At 40.8% G+C, this 25,357-nt stretch overlaps 2 protein-coding genes and 1 long non-coding RNA gene across 10 annotated transcripts in view; 2 read left to right on the top strand and 1 right to left on the bottom strand.

Moving 5' to 3' along the window:
- Positions 1–743: 743 nt before the first annotated feature.
- On the top strand, positions 744–21,658 carry LOC139153537 (insulin-like growth factor-binding protein 3 receptor). Of its 7 annotated transcripts, none has more exons than XM_070727598.1 (7): positions 761–906; positions 16,203–16,326; positions 19,808–19,974; positions 20,724–20,937; positions 21,034–21,142; positions 21,219–21,330; positions 21,431–21,658. In XM_070727598.1, the coding sequence occupies exons 3-7, from the start codon at positions 19,816–19,818 to the stop codon at positions 21,557–21,559; spliced, it is 723 nt and encodes a 240-aa protein (XP_070583699.1). In that variant the 5' UTR covers positions 761–906; positions 16,203–16,326; positions 19,808–19,815; the 3' UTR covers positions 21,560–21,658. The 7 variants fall into 7 exon arrangements, with proteins under 7 accessions (XP_070583696.1, XP_070583699.1, XP_070583700.1 ...); XM_070727599.1 differs by having other exon boundaries at positions 771–906; positions 16,173–16,326; XM_070727601.1 differs by lacking the exon at positions 761–906 and adding an exon at positions 1,166–1,289.
- Positions 12,334–24,791, bottom strand: LOC139153539 (uncharacterized). Its single transcript, XR_011556848.1, has 3 exons — positions 24,630–24,791; positions 19,815–19,979; positions 12,334–12,530 (listed from the first exon to the last, which is right to left on the bottom strand). It is a non-coding gene; the product is annotated as an uncharacterized lncRNA (long non-coding RNA).
- TAOK2 (TAO kinase 2) overlaps positions 24,473–25,357 on the top strand; it is a 52,689-nt gene continuing 51,804 nt past the window's right edge. The window contains exon 1 of one of the 2 annotated variants that reach the window (XM_070727592.1): positions 24,473–24,784. The gene's annotated coding sequence lies outside the window, so the exon portion shown is untranslated. The remainder of the gene's footprint in view (positions 24,785–25,357) is intronic. The other variant, XM_070727587.1, reaches the window with a different exon arrangement.

Genomic DNA, 25,357 nt, shown 5'->3' with positions numbered 1-25,357 from the left:
TTTATTTGAATTAACCAGAATAAAGTAGCCTACTAGTGCAGCAAAGCTGTCTGGTGCCTTTTTAGATTTCTCCACTGAAAGTTAACCATTTGACCATATTATATGAATTGATAAAATTCAATCGAATTTTACATGATCTGGAACATTTAAAGGTAAGCCTTGTGTTTTTTTTAAGTGGTGTTACTCTGTTTATAAGAATTTGTACGCTTGCTGTCATCTTAAAAATGAGAATATCTTGACTCTCCCAGATAACTAAGAAGCCACTGAATAAAAAGTAAATCCTTGATTTCTCAGTATAGGAAGGAAGGATTGCGGGCTACTAGAAAGGAAGGCTTGTTCGAGAAAAATAACAGGGACGGAGGATGGGTAAAAATGAGCGACTTCTAACGATTACTTCAACTATTTCCTCTCCTCCTCCCCATGTTCAGCCTGAACTCCCTCAAGTGTGCGCGGTAACCCTCAGTCAAAATGGCTCTCGGAAGATACAGGGCTCTACTGAGGGGGGAGGGGGGGGAAAAGCTCTGCTTCTCGGAAGATACGAGGTCACGGCAACCTGTTCCGGAGTGGGGCGTAAGGATCCACGTATCTGGGAAACTCGGGGGGCGGAAGTGTTTCCAGGGAGAAAAGCGTCAGCGCGGGACGTGCGCGTGGCTTACCAGCTAACACGCTTGCGGTTACGTCACTCCTAAGCGACTTTCATTCAGGCGGCGTGACGACTTGCGGCGGCGCGCGGGAAGGCGTCATTTCTCTTCCCCCCCCCCCCCCGTTCTCGGGAAATTATCGAGTCGCCCCGCCAAAGAGGAATCGGCGGCGCTGCTTTCTCTTAAAGGGACAGTAGCGTCCTCCGGCGCCGGTGGAGGCTTCGGCGAAGCTGCGGTTTTGGAGAGAAGGAGAAGGTGGCGGGAGGTAAGACGTGGCCGTAGCTGGGATGCCCTTCATTCCCTTTCTTCTCCTGCCAGCGGGTTCCCCCCCCCCCCGCCCGCCTCGCAAGCAGAACTTTCGATCAGTGGCCGGTGGCTGAATATTAACAATTTCGGTTCAGCTGCCGTAGAGCGAGACAATGCCTGAATCTCGCCATACGGTTTAGGCGAGAGGGTTGGTTGGGAAGGCTCTCATTCCTCATGAATTCACTGGAGAGCCTTTAGGTCGGGCATTTATTTCTCAGCAGCTCTTCCTCGGAGGCTTATTCGGAAAATAAAAGTCACATGCATGCCCCTCACTGAGCCCGAATGAGGAAAACATGCATTAGAAAGAAGAAAAATGGATCGCAGCTGTAGCCAGCTTAGCATGTAAGAACCAAATAATCAAATAATAATCAGTGCTAGTGCTGATGATGTTACCTTGTGAGGGTAAGAAAACATCTGCAAGAAAACAAGCAAACTCAGAGAATAGCCATATCACTTACTTATATACCAAGTCACTTAGCCCTCTCTAAGCAGTTTACAGAACTAGCATTTTGCGCCCAACAATCTGGGTCCTCATTTTACCCACCTGGGAAGGATGAAAAGCTGACTCAACCTTGAGCCTGGTGAGGTTTGAACTGGTGAACTAGCAGTCAGCAGTATTGCACTGTTACCACTGTGCCACCAAAGATCCCTCATGTTGACCCTGAGCTACAAATATTTCCCTTTATTGATGTCCTTTTTTGTTCCTTCCTCCCATCACTGCACTTCCACACGTATATAAAATATTCTAATGGGCAGAAGTCTGATATAAATAGGGTTTGGGGAGTGGTGGCAAAATAATTACTTTCTTCCCTTTTCTCGCATATGCATCATTTCTCTTGTTCATAATCAGCAGAATGTCTGCATTTTTCCCTTATCTCACTCTAACCATATCTCACTACCAATTCTAGCTTCTCATCTCATAATCAATGTCCCTGATTATTATGAGGCAGTTTTACTCATTGCACATATACACACATTCCTTACACATGTATTGCGCTGGTTTAATTATTCATACTTTGTGTTCCAGAGAAAGATCTGGAACAGTTTTTAATAGATTTTCTGAATGGTTCAAGCATGTTACCCAAGATTAGTATATATAAGAAAATACTTGGTTGTAATAAAACTTTAAAAGACCAATAACATTTTATTTGGATTTTAAAAATTGGATGGGAAGGGAAGCACATTTTTCAAATTTTTTAATTTTCAGGCTGAAATGAGAGTCCAGAAGTGGTGAGGGGAAAGTGCACTTCATTAAGATACAGCAATGTAACTCTGACTGTTGCTCTATTAATATGGGGGGAAATAATTTAACTATAGCTCATGAATATAGCAAATATATTTATGAACTGTATCTTTTCCACTTAATACTTCATTTGGCTTTGGTATTAAAATATTTATATACTGCCTCTAGGGATCATTTAAACAAAACACAGATGACCCCACGTCTTTATTATCAAAACATTTTTTAATTTTCTTACATACTCAACTTTATATAACATCTTGTTTTAATCAAACTTGACAAGAAAGGTGGGATAAAAATAACACAGTTGTTAATCAATCTGACTTTGCTTGTCAGTAGATCACAAAGTAGATCACAAAAGGTGACCATATGATGATGGGTCATTGCAACTATCATAAATATGAACTTGTTGCCAGTCATCCAAATTTTGATCATGTGTCCATGAGGATGCTGCAATGATTGTGTGAAAAAAGATTGTAAAGTCACTTTTTTTCAGTGCCATTGTAACTTTGAACAGCCACTAAATAAATGATTATAAGTTGAGAACTACCAGTATAATGCAATTTGCAATCCATGTAACAGCATTTCTGCAAACCCGATAAAAATGTTTCCTTTCCTTTTCTAATTAGAAAACAACAGAAAGGGATGTCAAACTCAAATGAATGCAGCCACATTACATAAAATATCCTAAAGAGAAGGATAAATTCATACACATACAAAAATGCAACAAGTACTGAATGTTTAAAATTATTATTAACCCCCTTATAATGTAATAAAAAATGCTTGATAAAAACAAAGTGTTGCACCAAAAATATTGTATTGCCATGACTACAATCTCCACTCTGTTTACTCTTTTACATCTCAGTGCAGTCGTTTCTGTGTACCTCCCTAGTGCTAACCAGCATAGACAAACAACAGCATCATTGCAATGTTCCCTCCATAAGCCTGTATGGTCATCACATGCCAGCGCAGTGAGCGCACACAAAACAAAGCAGCAGGCCAGGACAATGGCAGTGGAGAGCAACAGCCTGCTGTGGTAGGATTTGGACTCTGACAGCCCATTAAATTACTGAGCTGTTATGGGTTGCACATGACGAGTGAGCTCTAATAATGTCTTTTATTTTTGATTAGCAACAGGCTATAGGGAGAAAAAACTCCTAGGTTTCAAGCCTCTGCACCAGTTATAGGGTAATGTTGGAAACGTCCATGTAACCTGCAACAAAGTGGCACAGTTAATACTATCCACAATGGAGGAATGGTTGGGAAAGATGATGGAATGCCTGAAATGGATAAATTGACTTATTTGATGAGAAAAAAGACATTATCTGTGTTTATCGCTGACCAAAAACCCTTTTTAGGCTTTTGGCGTGAAATAGAAAAATGAACTTAAAATTTATGACTTTGATGATTAGACAAACTAGATTACAAAAAGAGAGTCGTGTTGCAACTCTAGAATGAGAAGTAAATTTCTAATCATTTCTAATTCTGTAAAGAAGCTACTCTTTTATTTTTTTATCTTTTATTTTTTCACCTTGCCCTTTTAACTTTCTCCTTGATTTCCTTTCTTCTTCTTTTTACTTTGTATTAGTCTGTAGTGTTAAGCTTCTAAACTTTATTTTTTTAAAAACACGTCTAAATAAGTGGTACAGTTGATATAACCTTCAAGCTGGATGCTAATATTAATTTTCTCAACAAATACCTAATGGCCTGATTTAATAGTTTATCTAGTTATTTTTTTAACAAAGTTCTATAACAAGACAATTTAAGAGATAAAACTATAAAGCATATTCTTGGTTTGATTTTGCCTGCAGGTAGCCCTCAACCTATGACCACAATTGAGCCCTAAATTCCTATTTCTAAATGAGTTTTGCACCAAGTTATGACCTTTCTCACCACTGTTATTAAGTGAATCACCACAGTTGTTAAATTAGTAACACGATTGTTAAAGAATCTGGCTTCTCCATTGACTTTGATTGTCAAAAGGTCACAAAAGGGATCATGTGATTCTGGGACACTCCAATTGTCATAAATGTGAACCAGTTGCAAACGTCTGAATTTTGATCATATGATCATGGGGATGCTGCAATGAACTAGTATGAAAAATAGTCATAAGTCACCTTTTTCAATGACATTGTTACTTCAGTTACTAAACAAGGTGTTGAGTAGGATTACCTGTACCATTGATTTACTAATTATTTTTTTTGCAAGCCACTTATTGTCGGCCTCAGTACCTTTACTGTTACATCACAAGCGTAAAGATTCCTATAATAATAAAGCTGTTTGTTTGCCTGAAAGGACTGTACATGAAGATGCTGTTCAGCTCATGCAACCTGGATGCTGTAGCATCCATCATGGGCATTTATCCATGATGGGCAAAGGTAGGAATGTGCTAACAGGTTACATAACTAAATGAAGCATTTGAAAAGTGAAAAAGTAGGACTTTGTATTGAAAGAGTCTCAAATTGATTAGAAAATGAGCTATCCCTGGGAAATACAATTAAAATAATAAGATATTGAACAATATGCCCTTCACATTTAAATCAAGACTACCTGTTCTGTTCAAAGCTGCTTTTGTCTCATTTGCTGCATTTCCATAAAGGCTGCCATTTAGCAATAGGGGGGTATCCCTTTTCCACCCTGCCAGATGGTCTGAGAATAGTTGTTTTAGGAGATCTTTGAGGATTATATTGTATCTAGTCTTAGAATAATAAATTCCTTACAGATGGTCCTCAACTTACACCATTTATTAGCGACAGTTCAAAATTACAAAGTCATTGAAAAAAGTGAATTACAATCAGTCCTTGTACTTATGACCAACACAGCTTCCCTACAGTCCCATGATCAAAGTTCGGGTGCTTACTGTGCTTTTTGGATTAAAAGATGCTCTGGAATATAAGATGTACATTAGTTTTTAGGGAGGAAAGCAAGAAAAAAAAATTCTGCCTCTACCTACCAGCATCCATTGGTATTCATCTGGCTACCGTCCTTGCAGCAAATAGCAAACAGCCTGGTTAGCTTCAGCAGGTTATCACAGCCTGATTTAGCACAAACAGCTGATTGGCAGTTGGATCAAATCCCCCCCAGAATATTGCTAATCAGCTATTCCAAGTTTAACCCATTGCCACCTCTGTGCGTCGCATTTTTGGTCTCTACACACCCTGTTTTTGGCCTCCATGCACCACATTTTTGGCCGGTTCCAGGTCAGGCTGTGTGGATTGCCATACCACATTGTCACCAATTGCCACCTCCATAAGTCAGATTTCTGGCCTCCGCATATAGCGGAGGCCAAAAACGCAATGCACTGATGCTGAAAACAGCTGACAAGAGGGGGGCCGGTGGATGGGTGGGGCTTCAACAACATTTGGAGGGTAAATGCACAGCAATTTTCACCCACTTTTGGGGAGGGGAGTGTGTCTAATACTCCAAAAAGTATGTTAAGTGTCCAGGATGTGTTTATAACAATTGTAAAGTCTGGGGGTGGGGGTGTTTGTGTCATGTGATCAGCATTTGCAACCTTCCCAGCCAACCAAAGTCAATGTGGAAAGCCAGATTAATTTGCAACCATCTGATTCATGTAACAATCAGTGATTTGCTTCACAGTTTCGGCAAAAAAGGGTAATAAAAACAGGCATGATTCACTTAACAATTAGTTAAGTGTTCTTAACTTGAAACAACCACAATTGGGACTATAATTTCCACTGTTAAGCAAAGCACTTAACAATTCTGGTCCCAATTGTGCTTTTAAATCAAGGACTTTCCGTATGGTATTCCTGATTTAAACTGATCTGTCCCCATTTTTCTATCCTTCCGTTCTATAATATAGTATTTTATATTGCTCACTTCAAATGGGATGCACTATCCAGTGCCATTACATAACCAAAACATGCATATATAGAGAATGTGTGTATCTGCGCCTATAGAGTGTCTTCCCTTTATTATTGGCAGGCCTAGAACTTATAGAGGCTGTATTATTGCAGTTGTAAGATGTCATGGATTCAGCCATGCTAGCTCGGTGATGACTTGATATGGAGAATGTATTATGTTCAACTTAGAGTTGGCCAGCTGAAATACTTGTAAAAAAAGGAGATAAATATTTATGGAAAAGCCCTATGTGACTCTCTAAAAATTTAAAATATTTTTTAAATGGGGAATATGTAATGGCTAAACTTGATGAGTGGCTGAAGTTTTCTACTTTATATATTTTTTTTAAAAGACCTTCACAGTTGGATTATAAATATGACACTTGATGAACTAGAGCCAATTAGTTACAATGTGTGTTACCCTTAAATTCAACAGTGCCTATCCAAATGAAGTACATTGGACTGCTTAATGAGTGATCCCTGATTGGTGATGTCATCTGTGCCTTGACCAGGGGAGAAAGCTTTTCTGTCACTTCATCATCTCCTCCTGGACTGCTGTTACTGATAAAGCCAGCTGGATAAATGGAGCAAGAGTGCTTGGCTCTTCTTGCTACTTGTGTTCAAACCTCTCAATTCCTAGTGCAACAATGGATGCTGACCAGGCGTACTGTGATATTCGCCATAGCAAGGATCCTTCAGCGGAGGCGCTTTCGCCGTTCGGCCACAGTGCTGAGGCGCATCCTCTCAGCTAGCGTCCGTCGTAAGAGAGCCTTGCTACGGCTTCACCGCAATGCTATAGTCTCTGTGGTCACTATGGTGTACTCATCTTCACCCGCACTGCATTATGAGCACGAGCTGATGGCCCTGTCAGAGCGATCGCACTGGATGCTCCCCAGATGTAGTGAATGGTGGGAGCGAATGATTTCTTCGGAACAGGATGATAAGTGTTGGATTTCTTTATTCAGAATGTCGCGCTCCACACTGATGTATATTGCTGAGGAGTTGCGGCCTGCCTTACAGCGGCGAGACACTGGCATGAGGTCACACATTCCTGTGGAGAAGAGGGTGGCCATCACCATTTGGAAACTTGCGCATCACGACAGTTACAAGACTGTCTCGGAGCTCTTTGGAGTGGGAATTTCATCAGCCTGCTCAATCTTCGAAGAAGTCTGCGAGGAAATAAATTGTAGGCTCCTGGCCCAAACAATTCTCTTGGGCGATCCACAAGGTGTTATGGAAGGCTTCAAGGATATGGGCTTTCCCAACTGCCTTGGTGCAATTGATGCGATCCATATCTCCATCCTCTGCCCTCCCTTCTCTGCTGACTCCTACATTAATTGCAAAGGCTTCTATTCAATGGTATTGCAGGCTCTAGTAGATAGTAAATCTCGTTTCACTGATATTTATGTTGGGTTTCCAGAGAGATCCCATGATTCCCGCATCTTGCATAACTCTCCTTTTTTCAACAGCATGGATGAAGGCACATTTGGCCCACAAACTCCAGCAGTACTTGAAGGGGTTTCAATGACTCCTGTTGTCATTGGAGATCATGCCTACCCACTTCGCCCCTGGCTAATGAAACCCTATCCAGCACCAAAAACTGAGGCCCAAGAAAAGTTCAACGATAGGCTTGCCAAATGCCGAATGTGCGTGGAGAGAGCTTTTGGGGTCTTGAGAGCTCGCTGGAGATGTTTGCAAATGAGACTGGATGTGAGAGAGAAGCTCATTCCTGTGGTCATATCTACATGCTGCATCTTACACAATATTTGTGAAATCAAAGGAGATGAGCTGCTAGAACCATTAGAGAGTCCTACAGCTGCTGATACCCAGAATGCTTCAGCCAGGCCAAGGGTGCCACTGTCGGAAGCTGGACTTACAAAAAGAGCTTGCCAGATCAGGGCTGCGTATTGTTCCTATTTTGAAAAGAACTTTTAGTTCAATTTCAATGTGTGAATGGCCTGATTATATGATAACAATATTGCTACACCAATGTATACTAGAGTACCTGAATTTTTATAATGTAAATAAAAGTGTGAATAATCTATAGTGTTATAGAAGATATCTGCTCCATCATCACTCATTCCTTTATCAGTTTCCAATTGAATGTTTAAAGCATGCTCTACAAGGATCTGCCCTTGATCATAGAAACATAGAAGTCTGACGGCAGAAAAAGACCTCCTGGTCCATCTAGTCTGCCCTTATACTATTTTCTGTATTTTATCTTAGGATGGATATGTGTTTATCCCAGGCATGTTTAAATTCAGTTACTGTGGATTTAGCTACCACGTCTGCTGGAAGTTTGTTTCAAGGATCTACTACTCTTTCAGTAAAATAATATTTTCTCATGTTGCTTTTGATCTTTCCCCCAACTAACTTCAGATTGTGTCCCCTTGTTCTTGTGTTCACTTTCTTATTAAAAACACTTCCCTCCTGGACCTTATTTAACCCTTTAATATATTTAAATGTTTCGATCATGTCCCCCCTTTTCCTTCTGTCCTCCAGACTATACAGATTGAGTTCATTAAGTCTTTCTTGATACGTTTTATGCTTAAGACCTTCCACCATTCTTGTAGCCCGTCTTTGGACCCGTTCAATTTTGTATTGATACAATACTGGGAAGCTTCAACTGGTATAGATCGTAGCATCACACACAGTTTTGGTGCTCTAAAATTTCTTTCTGTAGCACCATTGCAAGTGAAGCTACTAATATATTTCTAGATGCAATTCAAAGTGCTGCTTATCCCCTTTAAAGTTCTGCATGGCATGAGACCAGATTATCTGGGATAGCATGGTTTTGTGCTTGGTAGAAGTTGGGGTGATCCTGGACATAAAACAGGGCATGGTCTTAGCATCATTATGTCATAATGAAATATAGAGGTTTAAAATCAAAAAGACCTTTCATTCATGACCCTTATAGCAAAGCTAGTCTTATCAAAGAGGCACAATGTTAATAATGAATTTCCTAACACGGGGGCTATGGCCCGAAGTTGCATTCTATGCAAACAAAAAAGTTAGGGACCACTAGCCTAATGGGATTTGAAGTGATTAGGCGTTAAAGTTTGAAGATTCAATATCTAGTCACATGGACTGGGATGAGATGAGGCTGTGACTTTGAGGAAGCACACCTGAGAATGGTCAGATAAAGATGTTCCTCATCTACCTATAAGGACTGAGTCCCAAACTGCTATCTATGTAATCTATTAGTTGCTAAAATTCTATCCAGGCCCACCGAAAAGAATCCCAATAGTTCTAGATGCCTTGATGCTAGTGGCACAATTATCTTCTCGCCCCCCCCCCTCCCATATTCAAAAGCACACCAAATCATATGACGAATCAGTGATATTTGGTCTCCAAAATGCCAAGGTTTTCACTGCTAGACACAGATGTTCCCATTCAGTTTGAAAGTTATAATTTAGAGTCTGAAATCAAAAAATTCTTGTTCAAATTCCAGGCCGGAACTTGTAAATATGCAACCTTATCTGACTCCAGTGAAGAACTGGATCTTAAGAGATAATGTTAGCTATTTCATTGCATACTACAGGAGGTCATCATATTTATCTGGACAAAGAACAATGGGATGCTAGGGCAGAATGGAGTGATTAAAATCACCCACAGCTTGAATATCTTTGTTATGTTTGGATAGTACTGGCATGGAAGGGAATATATTATTATTATTATTATTATTATTATTATTATTATTATTAATTAGATTTGTATGCCGCCCCTCTCCGTAGACTCCGTAGCTTTGATGCCAACAGGGCATAATTTGCCTTTGTTCTCTAGTCTTGAAAAGAATCACCTGAGTTCATGGTTACCTGCTCTTGCATAGATTGATCGAAGGGAAATCCCCACCATTTTGCAGTCTCCTGTAGTCTATAACTGGAACCATTTGTCCTGAAATAATTTGCTATTAACTGCTATACAGAGATCCCTTTAGGAACCCCGTTGATATGAATAAACATACATTTGGTTGTCGCTGTTTGGCTTTTTGTAAAGATTCCTTCATCTGGTTCCACCCAGATTGTTTAGACAATTAATTATATTATGTGTTTGCACCAATATTTGCTACAACTAACTTAATATAAAAGGGCTTTCACAGCCAATATCCTCAATTTTAGCTGTTCAGAAACACTAATAGTTTGATGGCATTATCATTCCTGCATCATGTTTGACTTGCTCTCTGGCTGTGATAAGCCACAATTTATCTCCTTTACTTGGTATCTTGGGAGGTAGGCTGCTTTGTGGAATGGCCCGAGATAGAACCAAGCTCATGGCATTGAATCCAAAGCTGCCATTCTTGTCCTGCCAGTGTCCTGGGGATTAGCCTCCTGGTTATTAAGTGTTCATCACCAGATGTACATGAGAGAAATAGTTTCTCTCATGTTGAAAGTAATTCCCTGTAGCAGAACATATTTCAAGGGTATGTGTACTCTTTGTGAAATTATGAAACTCCATTCCTGTAGGCATCAAAGTGACAGTATTCACTGTTCTTTCCATATAAGGAGATCTAATGAGATCACCCAGATAAATACATGTAAATAAGAATTTTGGTGTATTGGTGTAGTTTTCATACAGTACTGTATTCTAGGATTGAAAGGTCCAAATGGGAACATTTTAAACCAGAACTGGTTCTTCGCTCAGAACTGGTTCTTCACTCCAATAGGAAGTACTATTTAAGATGTTTAACTATTTAAAGCTGACAGATTCATGGCTGAAAAAGTCACCTCATGTTGATTTCAATCAATTTCTCAAACCTTGGGTCATGTTCAGATTCCAAGATTCCAGATGGCTTTCTCAGTTTTTGTGACTAAACGAGTTTCTGGAAAAACTGTCATGTGCAGGGACATGTTCTATGGAGCAAATGTCCAAATGTGAGTTTTCTTCATTGTGAGCTGCTTCTTTCTTTCTGGAGACAAAGAATGAGAGGAATCTTTCTTTTCTTTTTCTAGCACATAGCCCAACTTAATACAGTAGTTTGTTTAAAAAAACCCTCCAAAAAAACCCACCATCTATTCTTGCGTGTGGTTTCCAGGTTTGCAACATTTTTGCAGACACCTGCTCCCCCCCCCCCCCCCCCCGAATAAAATTCTTATCAATTTGAGAGGCATTTTCCTAGATTCTTGCCTCTGCTTTGCTTGCTACTTGTCTATGAGCAGGCCTAAAAACTTAATGTATTTTCTGTTTCCTGCCTCATACAAAACTATATGGTATTCCTCAATTTACAAGTTCATTTAGTGACCATTCAAAGTTACAATTTTTCATTTTCGACCTCTGCAGCACCCCTATGATTATGTAATCAAAAATTAGATGCTTGGCAGTTGGCTCATATTTATGATCATTGCTGTGTCCCAAAGTCATGTGATCCCCTTTTGCGACCTTCTGACAAGCAGTCAACAGGGAAGCCAGATTCACTTAACCAGGTTACTAACTTATCACTTGCAGTGATTCATTTAACTTTGGGAAGAAAGGTCATAAAATGGGGCAAAGCTCACTTTACATCAGAAATGTGGGGCTTAATTATGGTCATAAGTCAAGAACTACCTGTAGTCCAGTCTCTAAATCAAATAAATAATAAATAAATCTAATTAATAATAATAATAATAATAATAATAAAAATAAATGGATGAATATTATTTTTTCCTGTACCTTCTGACCCCTGGAAGTAACACAAGGGTTTCATTTTATCATTTTCTACAAAGGTAGTCAGCATGCTTCCGCCAAATTCTTTACCTGTAAGATAGGCTTTTAATGGGTAGTCCATTTCTGTTTTTGAATAACAAATAGCTCTGTGCCAGCACTCCATAAACCATGGATAAAGCTGCAAACTCCTTTTATAAGTTCTGCTGTCCTGGATAAATTTGTTCATGCCTTATCCTAGAGCAGTGGTTCGCAACCTTTCTAATGCCATGACTCCTTTATACAGTTCCTCATGTTGTGGGGACTCCCAACCATAAGTCTAGCGCCAATTCTTCCAACAGAGCTTTAAGCTAATTGGCAGGAAGGTCAGAGAGACACCTCCACTGTAAATACCTAATTGGTTGGATTGTAAATATATGTTACAAGGAATAGAAACTTTAGTTCCTAACACCATGGGAAATTTGTCTTCTCCCATGGTCTTAGGCGACCCCTGTGAAATGGTCATTTGCCCAAATTATCAAAACCAAGTGATGATAGAGCAGACAGCTGCAGCCTCAAGTTCCAATACAACTTTCTATACTTAGTGTCAGCGCTCCAAATTGATTAATAGCACAAGAGAAATAAATCAGCTGAAGTCCATTTCTCTCATCCAAGGTTCGATTTATTAACAGAGCCATGTTGGTTACACTGTAGCCATCCCGATGCTAACTTCCTTCCAATACTCCACCCAGGTTAAGGTTCATCTCTCGTCCCCACACCAACAAGTTCATCACAACCAGTCCAGTTGCAGGGATTCCACCGACCTCCTTACATCCGCTGATGCAGAACAAAGGATGACCTTGGACTCTAAGAAAAGAATTTGTTGTGGCTATTAACTTTCCCTCTCATGCAACTTCCCCACCCAGTAACAATACTATTCTACTGTAGAAGGTCAAAGTCTTTAACTCCAAATGATGGCTTCGGCCTGACACTCAGTGCAATATTGTGTCTGTTCTATAATCTGCTGGATTTGCGGTACTTGCTCATTAATACAAAATGTAATTACAGGTAGCTGCACCAAAATATCCCAGGGAGGGAGGTACAACCTCCTTGCAATGTTGGAGATGCAACAGGCTTGCCTGTTTATAAGAAATCACATTCTAAAATCTGAGTAGGACCTGAAGGTAATACTGTAAAACCTTAACAGAATCTTGTGATCTGTTAGTCACTGATAGTAGGATTGCTGATCTACCTTCACACTGAGCATCTTAGCTGATCTGTTAAGTATTCCTGAAAATAAGTACTGTATTACTTAGCCTCTAATGTGAAAGTAAATTACATCAAATCATCAGAATTTTACCTGACTGAAATCATTGAATAGGCTTCAGACATCTCGCATACTTCCTTGCCAGAGATAATGATTACTAATAGTATTTTCTTTTTTCTATTTTAAGTGCAATAAACATAGTTAAAAACAAAAAACCCTAATATTGTTGAACATTTAAATGCCCAAAGGCACTCTTATATTTCTGTTTGTCTTTCTGTCTCTGAATATGGTCAGAGCGATAGTCCTCCATCCCAGCCACTAGTATGTATGAGTGATGTGTATTGTTTTATTGGGTTTAAACTTTTTAATGTTACTATTTATATATTGGGGTATTTTTTAATTTTTTTATGTTGTATTGTTGTAAGCTGCCCTAAGTCCACAAGGAGAAGGGTGGATTATTATTATTATTAATAATAATATTATACTGTGTTAGTTTTCTTTCTGTATCTCCATATTTTACACGGGCACAAAAGCAACTCTGAGTAAGCAAAAGTTGAAGAAGAGTAGGATTTCCTAGATGAGATTTTTCCTCTGGAGTAGCCTCTTTCCCCCTGAGCTAATCCAGTATTTCCTATGTTTCAACTGTTTAGCAGGGCTTGAGCTTGCATATTCTATATGGGTGGATTATAGTCAGTAGTAGCCTATTTTCTCAGGATTCTGAGTCACCATTGTTAGGCCTGCCTAGGCTAGCTCATAGCTCCATCCCTCAATATATTCATGTTAATATATCCCTTAGAGCAGTACATAACCAAAAAATGGGATTCTCACAAAATTAAAGCATGTGACTTTATTATAAAGAAAAGGAAATTAAATTACAGCATCTAAAAAGTAGATATGTATAACTTCATCCTTATTATTGGTATGTTGTAGTGGAGCCTTCCTATTGCAATCATTATTTATTTTTGGAGACTTGGTTTAATGAAGATGCTAATTGCATATTTCATACTATAAAATGTTCGTTTGTTTTTTTCTGCAATATTTTGAAAGTATCCATTTTGATTTCCATGCTCAAAAGAATTTCACCTGTCTAAAGTAGTGCTTCCAGTTCTATTAACATTCTAACAATAAAAACAATAGAAAAAAATCTCCAAGATCTTTAAAATTCTGTAGTAGCACCGGTGGTCATTGGAAAATTGCCATTGTTGGTCCTGTCTAGTCCTGGTCTGGCTTCTTGAGTGGCACTGCTATTGATGTCATCTGGTGTTTATTCGGGTCCCTGGAATGTAACTGCAACTGACATCATTTGGAGCCTAGTCCATCAGGACAGAAAAACTGTCAGAAGGGCACCAAAAAAATATTAGCTACATTATAGAAGGCTTAGAGCTAGCCCTACCACTTGCCTTTTTTTCTCTGATCCAATCTTCCATTATTCCCCATTTCTTCTTGAGGAGGCTGATGGTCTCCAATTCTGAGCTATCAAGTAGTCTCACCATTATAGCCTGTTTTCTATGTAATGATCATTTTACTTGCTTGTTGGCAGCCCATAAAATGGACCAAGAGAAATAACCTTGCTTCTTCTACCAGTAATAGGCATAGCTAAAGATTGAAAGGAGGAGTTTTGTCCTTGGGACAAGACATCTCTCATAGGTAGGTAGGTAGGTAGGTAGGTAGATGGTATAGAAAAAAGTATAAATAGCTTCTAATATTCTTCACCTTGTCCTAAAATTACATATTACGGTACTCATCTTTCTATAATTTATCCAGTTTTATCATCAAAACTATAAGTCACAAGTTCATTGTTGTGCAAAACGTCCATAAGGTCTTTTAGTCAGCAATCAATGTAGATAATGTCTTTTCTCTAATAGTTATCCATTTCAGAAAAATGTGTCAACCTCACCAACCATTCCTCCAAACTGGGACAAAAACTTTTAAGTATTCTGCTTTCTTATCTGTTTACTATTAACCATAGGATAGATGGCTGGGAAGATTATGTTTAATTTTCTATATTTGTGCTACTGCCAGTTTATTAGAATATCTTTTGTAGTTAATTTTCAGATATGAAGTTTTGTATTTTTATGTTCTAAGACAGAACATGATTTTCATGAAATTACAGTATCAGATAAAATATCCACTTCTCTACCGCCATAATTCCAGCTACTTTCCCCCCAATTTCATATTGTTGTAATCTGCTAACTTCAAATACAATATAAGATAATAAGACGCTGTCTTGAACATGAAAGTATCACAAAATTATGTCAGGTTAAATTACAAATTCTCTTGCAAGCAGATTCATCCAGTTGGCATGGTGAAGAAACTTATCTATTTTTAACTTTAATAGACATGTCTTCAAATAGAGAGAATTAGACATTTTGAAAATCAGTGGGCAGAAATATGCAACCTTTTTCTTTTGATTATGTAACTGCAGAATGCAGATTAGAAATCTTTCTTTAAATATTCCCATATCTGAATGCACAGATTAAAAAGTCAGTTCCTCATTTCATGGCAATCTCAATGGAAGTGTAATCTTAAACAAGCAACCTTCCTTTGTACTTTCTGAGTGTATAGTCCCTTGAAAGATTTTCATCAGTTTAAATTATCTAAGCAATACTGAAATTAAATCAATAGATTTATTTGCATTCACTTTGAGTTTTGAAATCAGAAAAGCTGAAATACAGTACCATACAAAAATGAAAGATTTGTTTCCATTTTTTCTGTCTATCTATCTATCTATCTATCTATCTATCTATCTATCTATCTATCTATCTATCTATCTATCTATCTATCTGTCTGTCTATCGGACTTGTATGCCACCCCACTCTGTGGACTCAGGGCAGCTCACAGCATATACCAAAAAACATAACAATACTGTTTAACCAATTAATATACTAAAAAGATTCTTTAAAATTCTAACTTTAAAACATTCATTTGCATTCATTCAATAATCACACTAATGATATTCGTTGGTCGGGGGAAGGTGTAATGTCCCCAGGTCTGGTGGCAAAGATGTGTTTTTAAACTCTTTCGGAAGGCAAGGAGGGTGGGGGCAGTGCAAATCTCCAGGGGGAGCTGATTCCAGGGGGCTGGGGGCCCCACAGAGACGTTTCTTCCACTAGGCCCCACCAGCCGACATTGTTTGGTTGATGGATCCCTGAGGAGACCAACTCTGTGGGACTTCACCGGACGCTAGGATTTGTGCGTCAGAAAGTGGTCTCGGAGATAATCTGGTCCTATGAACCTTGTAGGTCATAACCAACATTTTGAATTGTGTCCAGAAACCAATCAGCAACCAATACAGCCCATGGAGTGATGGAGAGATGCGGACATATTTTGGAAGGCCCATAACCACTTGCACGGCTGCATTTTGGACGATTTGAAGTTTCTGAACACTCTTGAAAGGTAACCCCATGTAGAGAGCATTGCAGTAGTCGAACCTCGAGGGGATAAGGGCATGAGTGACTGTGAGCAAAATACCCCTGTCCAAATAGGGCCACAACAGATGCACCAGTCGAACCTAGGCAAACACCTCGCGCCACAGCCGAATAATGGTGTTCTAAAATCAGCTGTGGATCGAGGAGGACACCCAGGTTGCGGACCCTCTCTGAGGGGATCAATAATTCCCCCCCCCCTCAGAGTAATGGACGGACAGATGGACATGGCAGTACCCACAGCCACTCCCTCTTGTCTGGATTGAGCTTGAGCCTGTTGGCACCCATCCAGACCCTGACAGCCTCCAGCATCATTTCCACTGCTTCACTGAGTGGATACAGGGGTGGAGATGTACAGCTGAGTATCATCAGAGTAGTGATGGTAACTCACCCCGTGCCCTTGGATGATCTGGCCCAGCGGTTACATGTAGATATTAAACAGCAGGGGGGAGAGGAACAACCCTGAGGAACCCCACAAGGTAAGGACCTAGGAGTTGACTTCTGATCCCCTGCTAACACTGACTGCGACCGACCAGAGAGGTAGGAGAACCACAGTAGAATGGTGCCCCCCACTCCCAGCCCCTCCAATCGGCGCAGAAGGATACCATGATCGATGGTATCGAAAGCCGCTGAGAGATCAAGCAGCACCAGAACAGAGGATAAACCCATCCCAGGCCTGCCAGAAATCATCCATCAGCACGACCAAAGCAGTTTCTGTGCTGTAGTCCAGCCTGAATCCTGACTGCCGAGGACCTAGATAATCAGTTTCTTCCAAGGACCTCTGGAGCTGGAGCAACACCACCTTCTCAACAACCTTCCCCATAAAGGGAAGGTTGGAGACAGGACGATAGTTGTTAAATATGGCTGGGTCCCGGGAAGGCTTCTTGAGGAGGGGGCACACAAGTGCCTCTTTGTAGGGAGCCGGGAAGGACCCCTCCCTCAGAGAAGCGTTGGTAATCTCCTGGACCCAGCTCCTTGTCACCTCCCTGCTGCCCGAAACCAGCCAGGAGGGACAAGGGTCCAACAAATAGGTGGCGGAACTCACAGCTCCAATGGCCTTGTCCACTTCATCAGGTGTCATCAGGTGAAACTCGCTCCAAACAGGTGGACTAAAAAGGGCCCCTGTCACCTCGACTGACTTATTGTCAGCCAACTCTGAATTCCAATTGGAGTTAAGACCAGTCCGGATCTGAGCAATTTTATCTGCGAAAAAATTGTTAAATGTCTCAGCACTATTCTGCAAGGGTTCCTCAACTCCCCCTTGATTAAGGATGGAGCGAGTCACCCTAAACAGGGCGACCGGGCAGGATTCCGCAGACACAATCAGGCTGACATTGTATGCACATCTTGTCGACTTGATCGCCACTTTGTAAATCTTAATATGAGCTTTTACAAGTGTTCGGTCAGATTCGGATCTAGTTTTTCCTCCAACGCTTCTCTAGACTTCTCTTCTGGCGTTTCATTCTCCAGAGCTCCTCAGTAAACCAAGGAGATCTCTCCAGGGTCTGTTGCCAGAGAGAGGTCGCAAAGGCACAATTCGGTCTAGAGCAGTGATTCTCAACCTTCCTAATGCCGCGATCCCTTAATACAGTTCCTTATGTTGTGGTGACCCCCAACCATAAGTCTAGCACCAATTCTCCCAACAGAACTTTAAGCTGATTGGCAGGAAAGTCAGAAGGACACCCCCAATGTAAATGCTTGATTGGTCAGATTGTAAAAATATGTTCCAAAGCGCCAGAATACAAGCTTTAGTTCCTAACACCATGGGAAATTTGTCTTTTCTCATGGTCTTGGGTGACCCCTGTGAAACAGTCATTCGACCCCCAAAGGGGTCCCGACCCATAGGTTGAAAACCACTGGTCTAGGGCCTCCATCACAGCCATATTCCAGGCTGCAGCAAGGGATTCTGCCAAACTGTGTACAAGTGAATCCGGCAAAACCCCAAGCGCCCTTTGAAAACCTTCTGGATCCATCAGGCGTCTGGGATGGAACCTCCTAATCAGTTCCACCTCCCTGCGGGGAAGGATTGGAGCTTTAAAATCAAGGTACAATAGATAATGATCTTACCATGACAAAGGCAACGTCTTTAAGCCCCTTAATATCAGATCATTACTCAACTGCCCTGAGAGGAAAACCATGTTGAGAGTGTGCCCCCTCTCATGGGTTGGGCCCTAAACTACTTGGGTCAGGTCCATAGTTGCCAGCCCAGAGGATTCACCAAGCAATGGCAAATTAAAATTCCCAAGACAGTAAGCCTGGGGGACTCCACCGCCACCCTGGCTACCTCCTCGAGTAGTGTAGGCAGGGCTGTTGCCACGCAGCTGGGAGGCAGGTACATGAGCAACAAGTCCACCTGTACCCCTAGGTCCTACCTCATAAGAACGGACTCACAATCCGCAATCTCAGAGGCAGCTAGCCTATGCAACTTGATGGTCTTCCTGGCTATAATTACCACTCCTCCCCCCCTTCCCTGAGGTCGCGGCTGGTGCCACACCTGGAACCCGGCTGGGCACATTTCCGAGAGAGGAACTCCTCCCTCTGGGCCCAGCCAGATCTTAGTCACACATGCCAGGTCTGCCTCCTCCTCCAGAAGTAAATCCTGGATGAAGGGAACTTTATTTACAGCAGACCTGGCATTAGGCAGCAGCAGCCTGAGTCCAGGGTCTGGGTTTCGCTTGTCACCAGTTCTCCGGGCTGAATCCATGAGGCTGGAACAAGGAACCGCTTTCAAGCAGTGGTCCCTTTTCTCCTGAGAGCGGCCTACCTCATGTTTGCCTCTCCCCAGCAAGACCGAAATATTTTGGCCCTCTTCCACCCCAGAGATAGGCTCCCCCACTCCTCCTGCCTCCAGGCCACCAGGCAAACTGACCCTTCTCATCCCATTCATTCCAAATATTCTATCTTCCAATCATATCTACTGTATTACTAAAATCAATCTTAAGTTACTTAATTTAATTAAAAATACAATAATAATTTAATTTAATTTACTTAAATACAGTAATAAAAATACAATACTAATATCCATTCAATCATTCCATCTCAATCATACATACTCTTCCTCAACCATACATCAAATAGATCTACTCCGATTAATACTACCCCATCCTATTAAATTTATAGTAAAACAATTTAAACCCCCCTCCCATTTACCCCACCCCACTCCCCAAGTAAATGCGAGAAGACAGGTAAATAAGAACGAGAGGTAAGTATAAAATATAATAACAATTCCTGCTGAGGAATTCCTATTCCAGTAGTCTCCCCAGGAAATGTTTTAGTTTCTTCTAGAATCTAGAGCAGTGTTTCCCAACCTTGACCCTTTTAAGATGTATGGACTTCTTCCATACTGGCTAGGGAATTCTGGAAGTTGAAGTCCATGCATCTTAAAATAGTCAAGGTTGGGAAACTGTTCTAGAGGTAGGATGATACTACATCCTTCTTACCTTCACCTCTAGGGCTTACCATGGTCATCTGCTCCCTACTGGCCTCCCTGCGTATATGCCTGGAACGTCATCCACCTCTGGTCTCCTTCTTCTTCTGCCTCCTTTCATTGGCTGTTGCCTTTGCTGGTTTTGCTGTCTACATCCAGTCACATGATATTCATAATCCTGATGTCAAAGAGGTGAGCTAGAGATAAGACATTTAAATAAAAACTTAGACCAGAACATGGCATGAAATTGGACTTCAATTGTTGAGAGAACAAAGCAAAAAAACCTAGGAAGGATAAAGGAAAAACAATAATGGAGGCACTATTTTTCCTTTGCTGTTTTCCAGGTATAGGTTGATCCTCTCTAATAAAGGGATAGTTGGAAGTTGTACTTTCAAACTGATTGGCTACAATTCTATTTTATTATTGTCGTTTATAGCTAAATTATAATTTAAAAAATTAAAATATTTTTTTCTCCAAAAGAAAGGGAACCTTACTATTCAGATACTTTGTTTCTAGCAACAAAAAAAAAATTTTTTAAGCAAAAATGCAAATGTTTAAATTCAGGTTTTAGCTATTGCTTTCTACAATTCAGAAATTCAGACTCCCTCATTGTATTATATGCCTTTATTCTGAACAGGAGTGGGTTTCACTTACCTTTGCTACCGGTTTGGGGCTGACAATATGCATATGCACGCTTATGCTTTGCACATGTGCAAAATCTTCTGCGCACACGCAGATCGTCTGTGATGGATGAGCCTAGCCTCCTGTCTCCATTTCCGCTACCGGTTCACTCAAACAGGGGTGAACAGGTAGCAACCCACCACTGCTTCTGAATAACAATTAACAAGGCAAGGTCATATGGAATTGGATAGATATTTTAAGTGAAAAAGAAAAAAATGGGAATAGAAGCAACGCTCATTCAGTTTTCCCTTATATCTAAGGATTGGGACTCTCTGCTGAAATCTTTTGCACATTTAATGTTCTGTATCACAAATAAAACTCAGGGAAATGTCATATCACTTCCTTCAACTGCTGAACCTCCTACAACTGTATCTATCATGGTTGGCTTGACCTTTGATGTTCACAATGGTACAGATCTTCCCAATGATACACATTTAGGTCTGACCATCAGTGGGACAAAATTGGGTTTCAGAGGTGAGTGATCACCAAATCTATTTCAGTATTTTCTCAAGAATTCTGACTCCTTGCTCACCTTCTCTTGACATTTCCTTCCATTTACTGCATCTACAGGTCCAGATGCCCAGAAATCAATTCATCTCTTAGCTGTTATCACAAATTCATTATCCCGTGAAAATTGCCTTAGGATCACTGCACCTTCATCCCTTCTCCCCATGACCAGGTGAGCTAACAAGAAGGGGCATTATCACAAACAGTGTTTCTTTATCCATTAATATAATATTCCATTTTGTTCCCAGAAAGCCATCAAAATGTGTAATAGGGAAACAAAGCATGACTTTGGAAATGCCAGGGATTTGCTATCAATCACGTTATCAAACTAATCCTGCATTATCCAGCATGCTAGATCAGGTAGGTAGGTAAATATGGGCAGTGGTATTGTGGGCAATATCTGGCTTGCTCCACAATATATGGATGGAAGATGATTCACTATCATTTCTTCTACTCTCAGGCGGATCGTACCCTTTGCAGCCAGCGCCTCCTCCTGACCAGTGCTTTCCTTCTCTGCCTCTGTGCCATGCTGTGTTGTGCAGCTGGCCTATATTATCGCCTCCCCAAAAACAAATGGGGCCAAATCTAAATGGATCAAGTCAGTGCTATTCATTCTACATTCCAGAATACAGTACTCAGGTGTCCTCCTTTCTCTAAACAGCTATACCATATAAATTTCATTATTTTTGGTTGGTGTGCTACTATTTTGGTTCACAAAAGATATGATAAACAATTTATTAAATCCAAAAAATGTAATTGTTTTGTATTTTAAGTGGCTATTCAACCAATGCAAATTGCTTAATATATTTATTACGGTATATATTACAGGACTTGAGCTATATATTGTCGAATAGTATAATTAATCTAAATAAATTATTGTCACTAAAATTCCACTTAGGAATAATTACCTACATAATACTGGATTTCATGCTTAAATATAAATAGCATCAAGCAATGTGCAAACAAGAAATCCTCATATTCCCTCAAGGTTTGCTTGTTTTCAGTAACTATATGGTAGTTTAATATTTAGAAGAAAGCCTCAATTAAAATGGAGAAAGGATAGGACTGCAAACCTGTATTTTCACATTTAAATTGTATTCATATGGCTTATTTTCAGTTTTAGCATAAAACAAAGAATCTGGTACCAATATTAATATGTGTAATAAATATATTTGTAGGCAATGAGTATAAAAATGAAAATCCAAGAATAATAATGGGAAACTTTAACCTTTTTCAGCATTTCTCTGGAGGTGGAAGTCAGTCTGGTTGATTTTCCACAAGGAGAAAACAATGTCTTATGGTACTACACCAAGAGATCAATAGGGAGTCCTTGAAATAACTTACAAACATTCATTCAACTCTTCTTCAAAATTATGGCACAGCTGAACAAATGACACTTACACCTGATTCCCAAAGTTACAGCCCTTGCAGTCCTTGTGCTATGATCAAAATTTGGGAGCTTGATAACCAATTCACACAACATCAGGGACACTTCAATTCCTCCACCATGTCTGTCCTGCATAGCAGCACTCCTTAGCAGCATAGCTGAGCTGAAGTAGAAGCAGGGGCCTTCAGCAGGCTGCCATTATCATTGAGCCTCTACTTCAGTCTCGATGCTGTTGAGAGGAGCAGCTCAGTCACCATAGCACAAAACCTTCACCATCCTATACTCCACAAGTCTTACCATACCTACCTGATCTTAGTCGTCTTTCTCCAGCTGCTAACAAGACATGCCTAGTCTTATACAAGGCAATTATTAGTCACACCAAGGCCCTTATGGCATTCAATTAGTACTGTATTTTCTGTTCTTATGATGCTTCAGAAGGCTTTTCCAAAGCACTGGAGAATAAAGTGCATTATTTGGAAATTAGCAGGTACACAGTTCTTACAAGTCCTCAGAAGCTTTCCTTTGGAAGATGGCCTGGCACAACCAACAGCAGCCTCACAAGCTTGAGGCCCAGATGTGGTGACAACCAGCTGTTTAAGATCCCTGTTTAAGATATCTACTTCAGCCCCAGTCCAACTAGCACAGCCACTGAAGAATGCTACTGTGCAGATCAGTCAAAAGGGCAGAAAGGGGTGAATGGCTAGAATTTAAGAAGAGGCAGTCCCTTATTATTTGAAGGTTCAGGGTTGGGAGAAACAAAGCCAGGAATGGCTTGGATTGGGGGAGTCTTCACCTAATGACAGGTGAGATTTGATTAATGATGGCAGTACAGTACTAGATTTACCATCACTAAGTGATGCAGTCTCATGATGTTTTACCTAACAACTGCATTGCTTAGTAATGGAAATTCAAAAATTATCTGTATCTCAACTACTGCCAACTTACCTTATCCAAGAACAGTACCCAAAGCAGACTCTAACATAAAAATAAAATGTAAATATTTCTATGCTATCCTTTCTATTAATATAATTTTTCCCCAAAGCCCATAAATTTCCAGTTTTAGTGCATCTTCAAAGAATAGGTAAATAGTGTAAATATTTGAATTTCAATGAGATCACAGCTATACTACTTATATACTAATTTATTACAGGTAGTCTTCAATTTATGACCATTTATTTGGATGCCTGGCAACTGCTTCATATTTATGATAGTTGCAATGTCATGTAATCACCTTTTACAATCTTCCAACAAGCAAAGTCAATGGGGAAGCTTAACAATCATGTAACAACTGGAGTGATTCATTAACAAACATAGCAAGAAAAATTGTAAAATAGAGCAATCTCACTTAAATTTTTCAGCAACATAAATGTTGGGTTCAATTGTGGCTGTAAATTGAGGATTACCTGTACTCATTTTAAATTAATATGTTAAATCTAACAACTGCACATGCTTACTGCTGCCCCATGAGCATCGCTGGAGTAACATCAAAATTTCAAAGGGTACAAAATACCCCTATCTAACCTATAGTACCTTAATTTTCCATGCCGTTGCAGTTTGTTTCCCATCTATGTACCCAGCGTACTTTCTGCAGCTATGTTTCCCAGGCCTGAATTTTAACCCAATAACAGAGTTGGAAGGGATCTTGTAGGTCATCTAATCCAATCCCTGGCCCAAGCAGGAGGTCCTGCCTACACCATTTCTGACAGTCTGGTCTCTTGTGCTGCTTGTTGCCTTTTTCAATTATTCTACATAAAAGCTGCAATATTCTTCACTAATAGTTTTAGAATAGAATTCTTTATTGGCCGAGTGTGGACACACAAGAAATTTACCTTTGGTTAAGCAATCTGCTGTAATTATTTTAACTAAAGCTCTATAATTCGCTCTCCTCCCCCCACCTTTCATGTCAGAACTTGCTGCCACATTTGACCGACATTCTGGACTCCCTTGTTCTTTCCCTCCGAGGGCCACGTGTAAGATCTCGGGCACTCCCTCGACATGTCCTAAGTACAACCTAACGAAAGAACTCCCTTTTCCTCGCGGAAGGCGGGCTGGACGCGAAACCCTCGCAGTATCCCAGCCAACCCGGGTCAACGACGTCACCGGGATAAACAATCCCAGGTCGGCCGCTGTAGTCCGGCCTCGGTGGGGTTAGTTAGGCCAATTCATGTGATTCGGGGGGGGGGGCGGAGGGGAGGAAGGATGACGCGCTTCTTTCAAAACGGTGGTGGCTTTCCGTCATCTAACCCAATGTACAGTTGTTAGCGTGCTCTACCGTCTTTTCGTCAGCTGCTTGGAATTTTGATATTTATGCCTCAAGAGGAACGGGTGGCCTAACTTCAACTTCTTCGTGTTGACAAGAAAGGAGGAGGCCCGTCCGGCACGGGCCTGAATCACGCCGGCATCAAAGGCGTTAAAACTGCACATGAGGTGAGAGGAATAAGGGCGCTGAGAGGACTAGACGAAATTGGGCCTTCCGTGACAGGGAGGCTCCAGCTCCGCCCTCTGGCCGAGAGTTCCAGCGCGCGCATGCACCCAAGCTCCCTGCAGTGACGGTTTAACTGTCGCCCTGCGCGCCCTTTATTTCCCCTCTTTGAACAGCTGTCATTGCCCGCCTGCCCCCCCCCCCCCCTTTCCCGCCGCCCGGCGTGCCCGCCAATTCTACGCCCCCGCGCGCCAAACAATATCTAATTCTTGCCCCAGTAACAGCTGAGTGATGGAAGCCCCGCCCTTTAATTACCTCGGCCTACCAATCAAATCCCAAGCCCTCCCATATTGCCCCAATCAAAGCACACCTTGAGGGCACGCGGGCGTCCCAATCTGACTTCTTTCATTGAAGGGCCGTTATTTACCCCCACCCTCCACCCAACCAAGATGTTGATCTTGTATGCATTTGCCCTTCCTGATGTTTCTCGTCCAATCCTGTTCTTGGGGCAAATTTCAAGATTCCTTCCCCTCGTTTTACATATTGTCAGTGTAAACTAATCCCCGCCTATTAACGCT

Source organism: Erythrolamprus reginae, chromosome Z (genome assembly GCF_031021105.1).
Source record: "Erythrolamprus reginae isolate rEryReg1 chromosome Z, rEryReg1.hap1, whole genome shotgun sequence".
Classification (NCBI taxonomy): domain Eukaryota; kingdom Metazoa; phylum Chordata; class Lepidosauria; order Squamata; family Dipsadidae; genus Erythrolamprus; species Erythrolamprus reginae.
The sequence above is the reverse complement of the archived record's forward strand: the minus strand, read 5'-3'. Positions and strand labels throughout refer to the sequence as shown.

Coding starts and splice junctions, on each gene's coding strand:
- LOC139153537 (XM_070727595.1), top strand. CDS start 6,630: ATGGAGCAAGAGTGCTTGGCTCTTCTTGCTACTTGTGTTCAAACCTCT.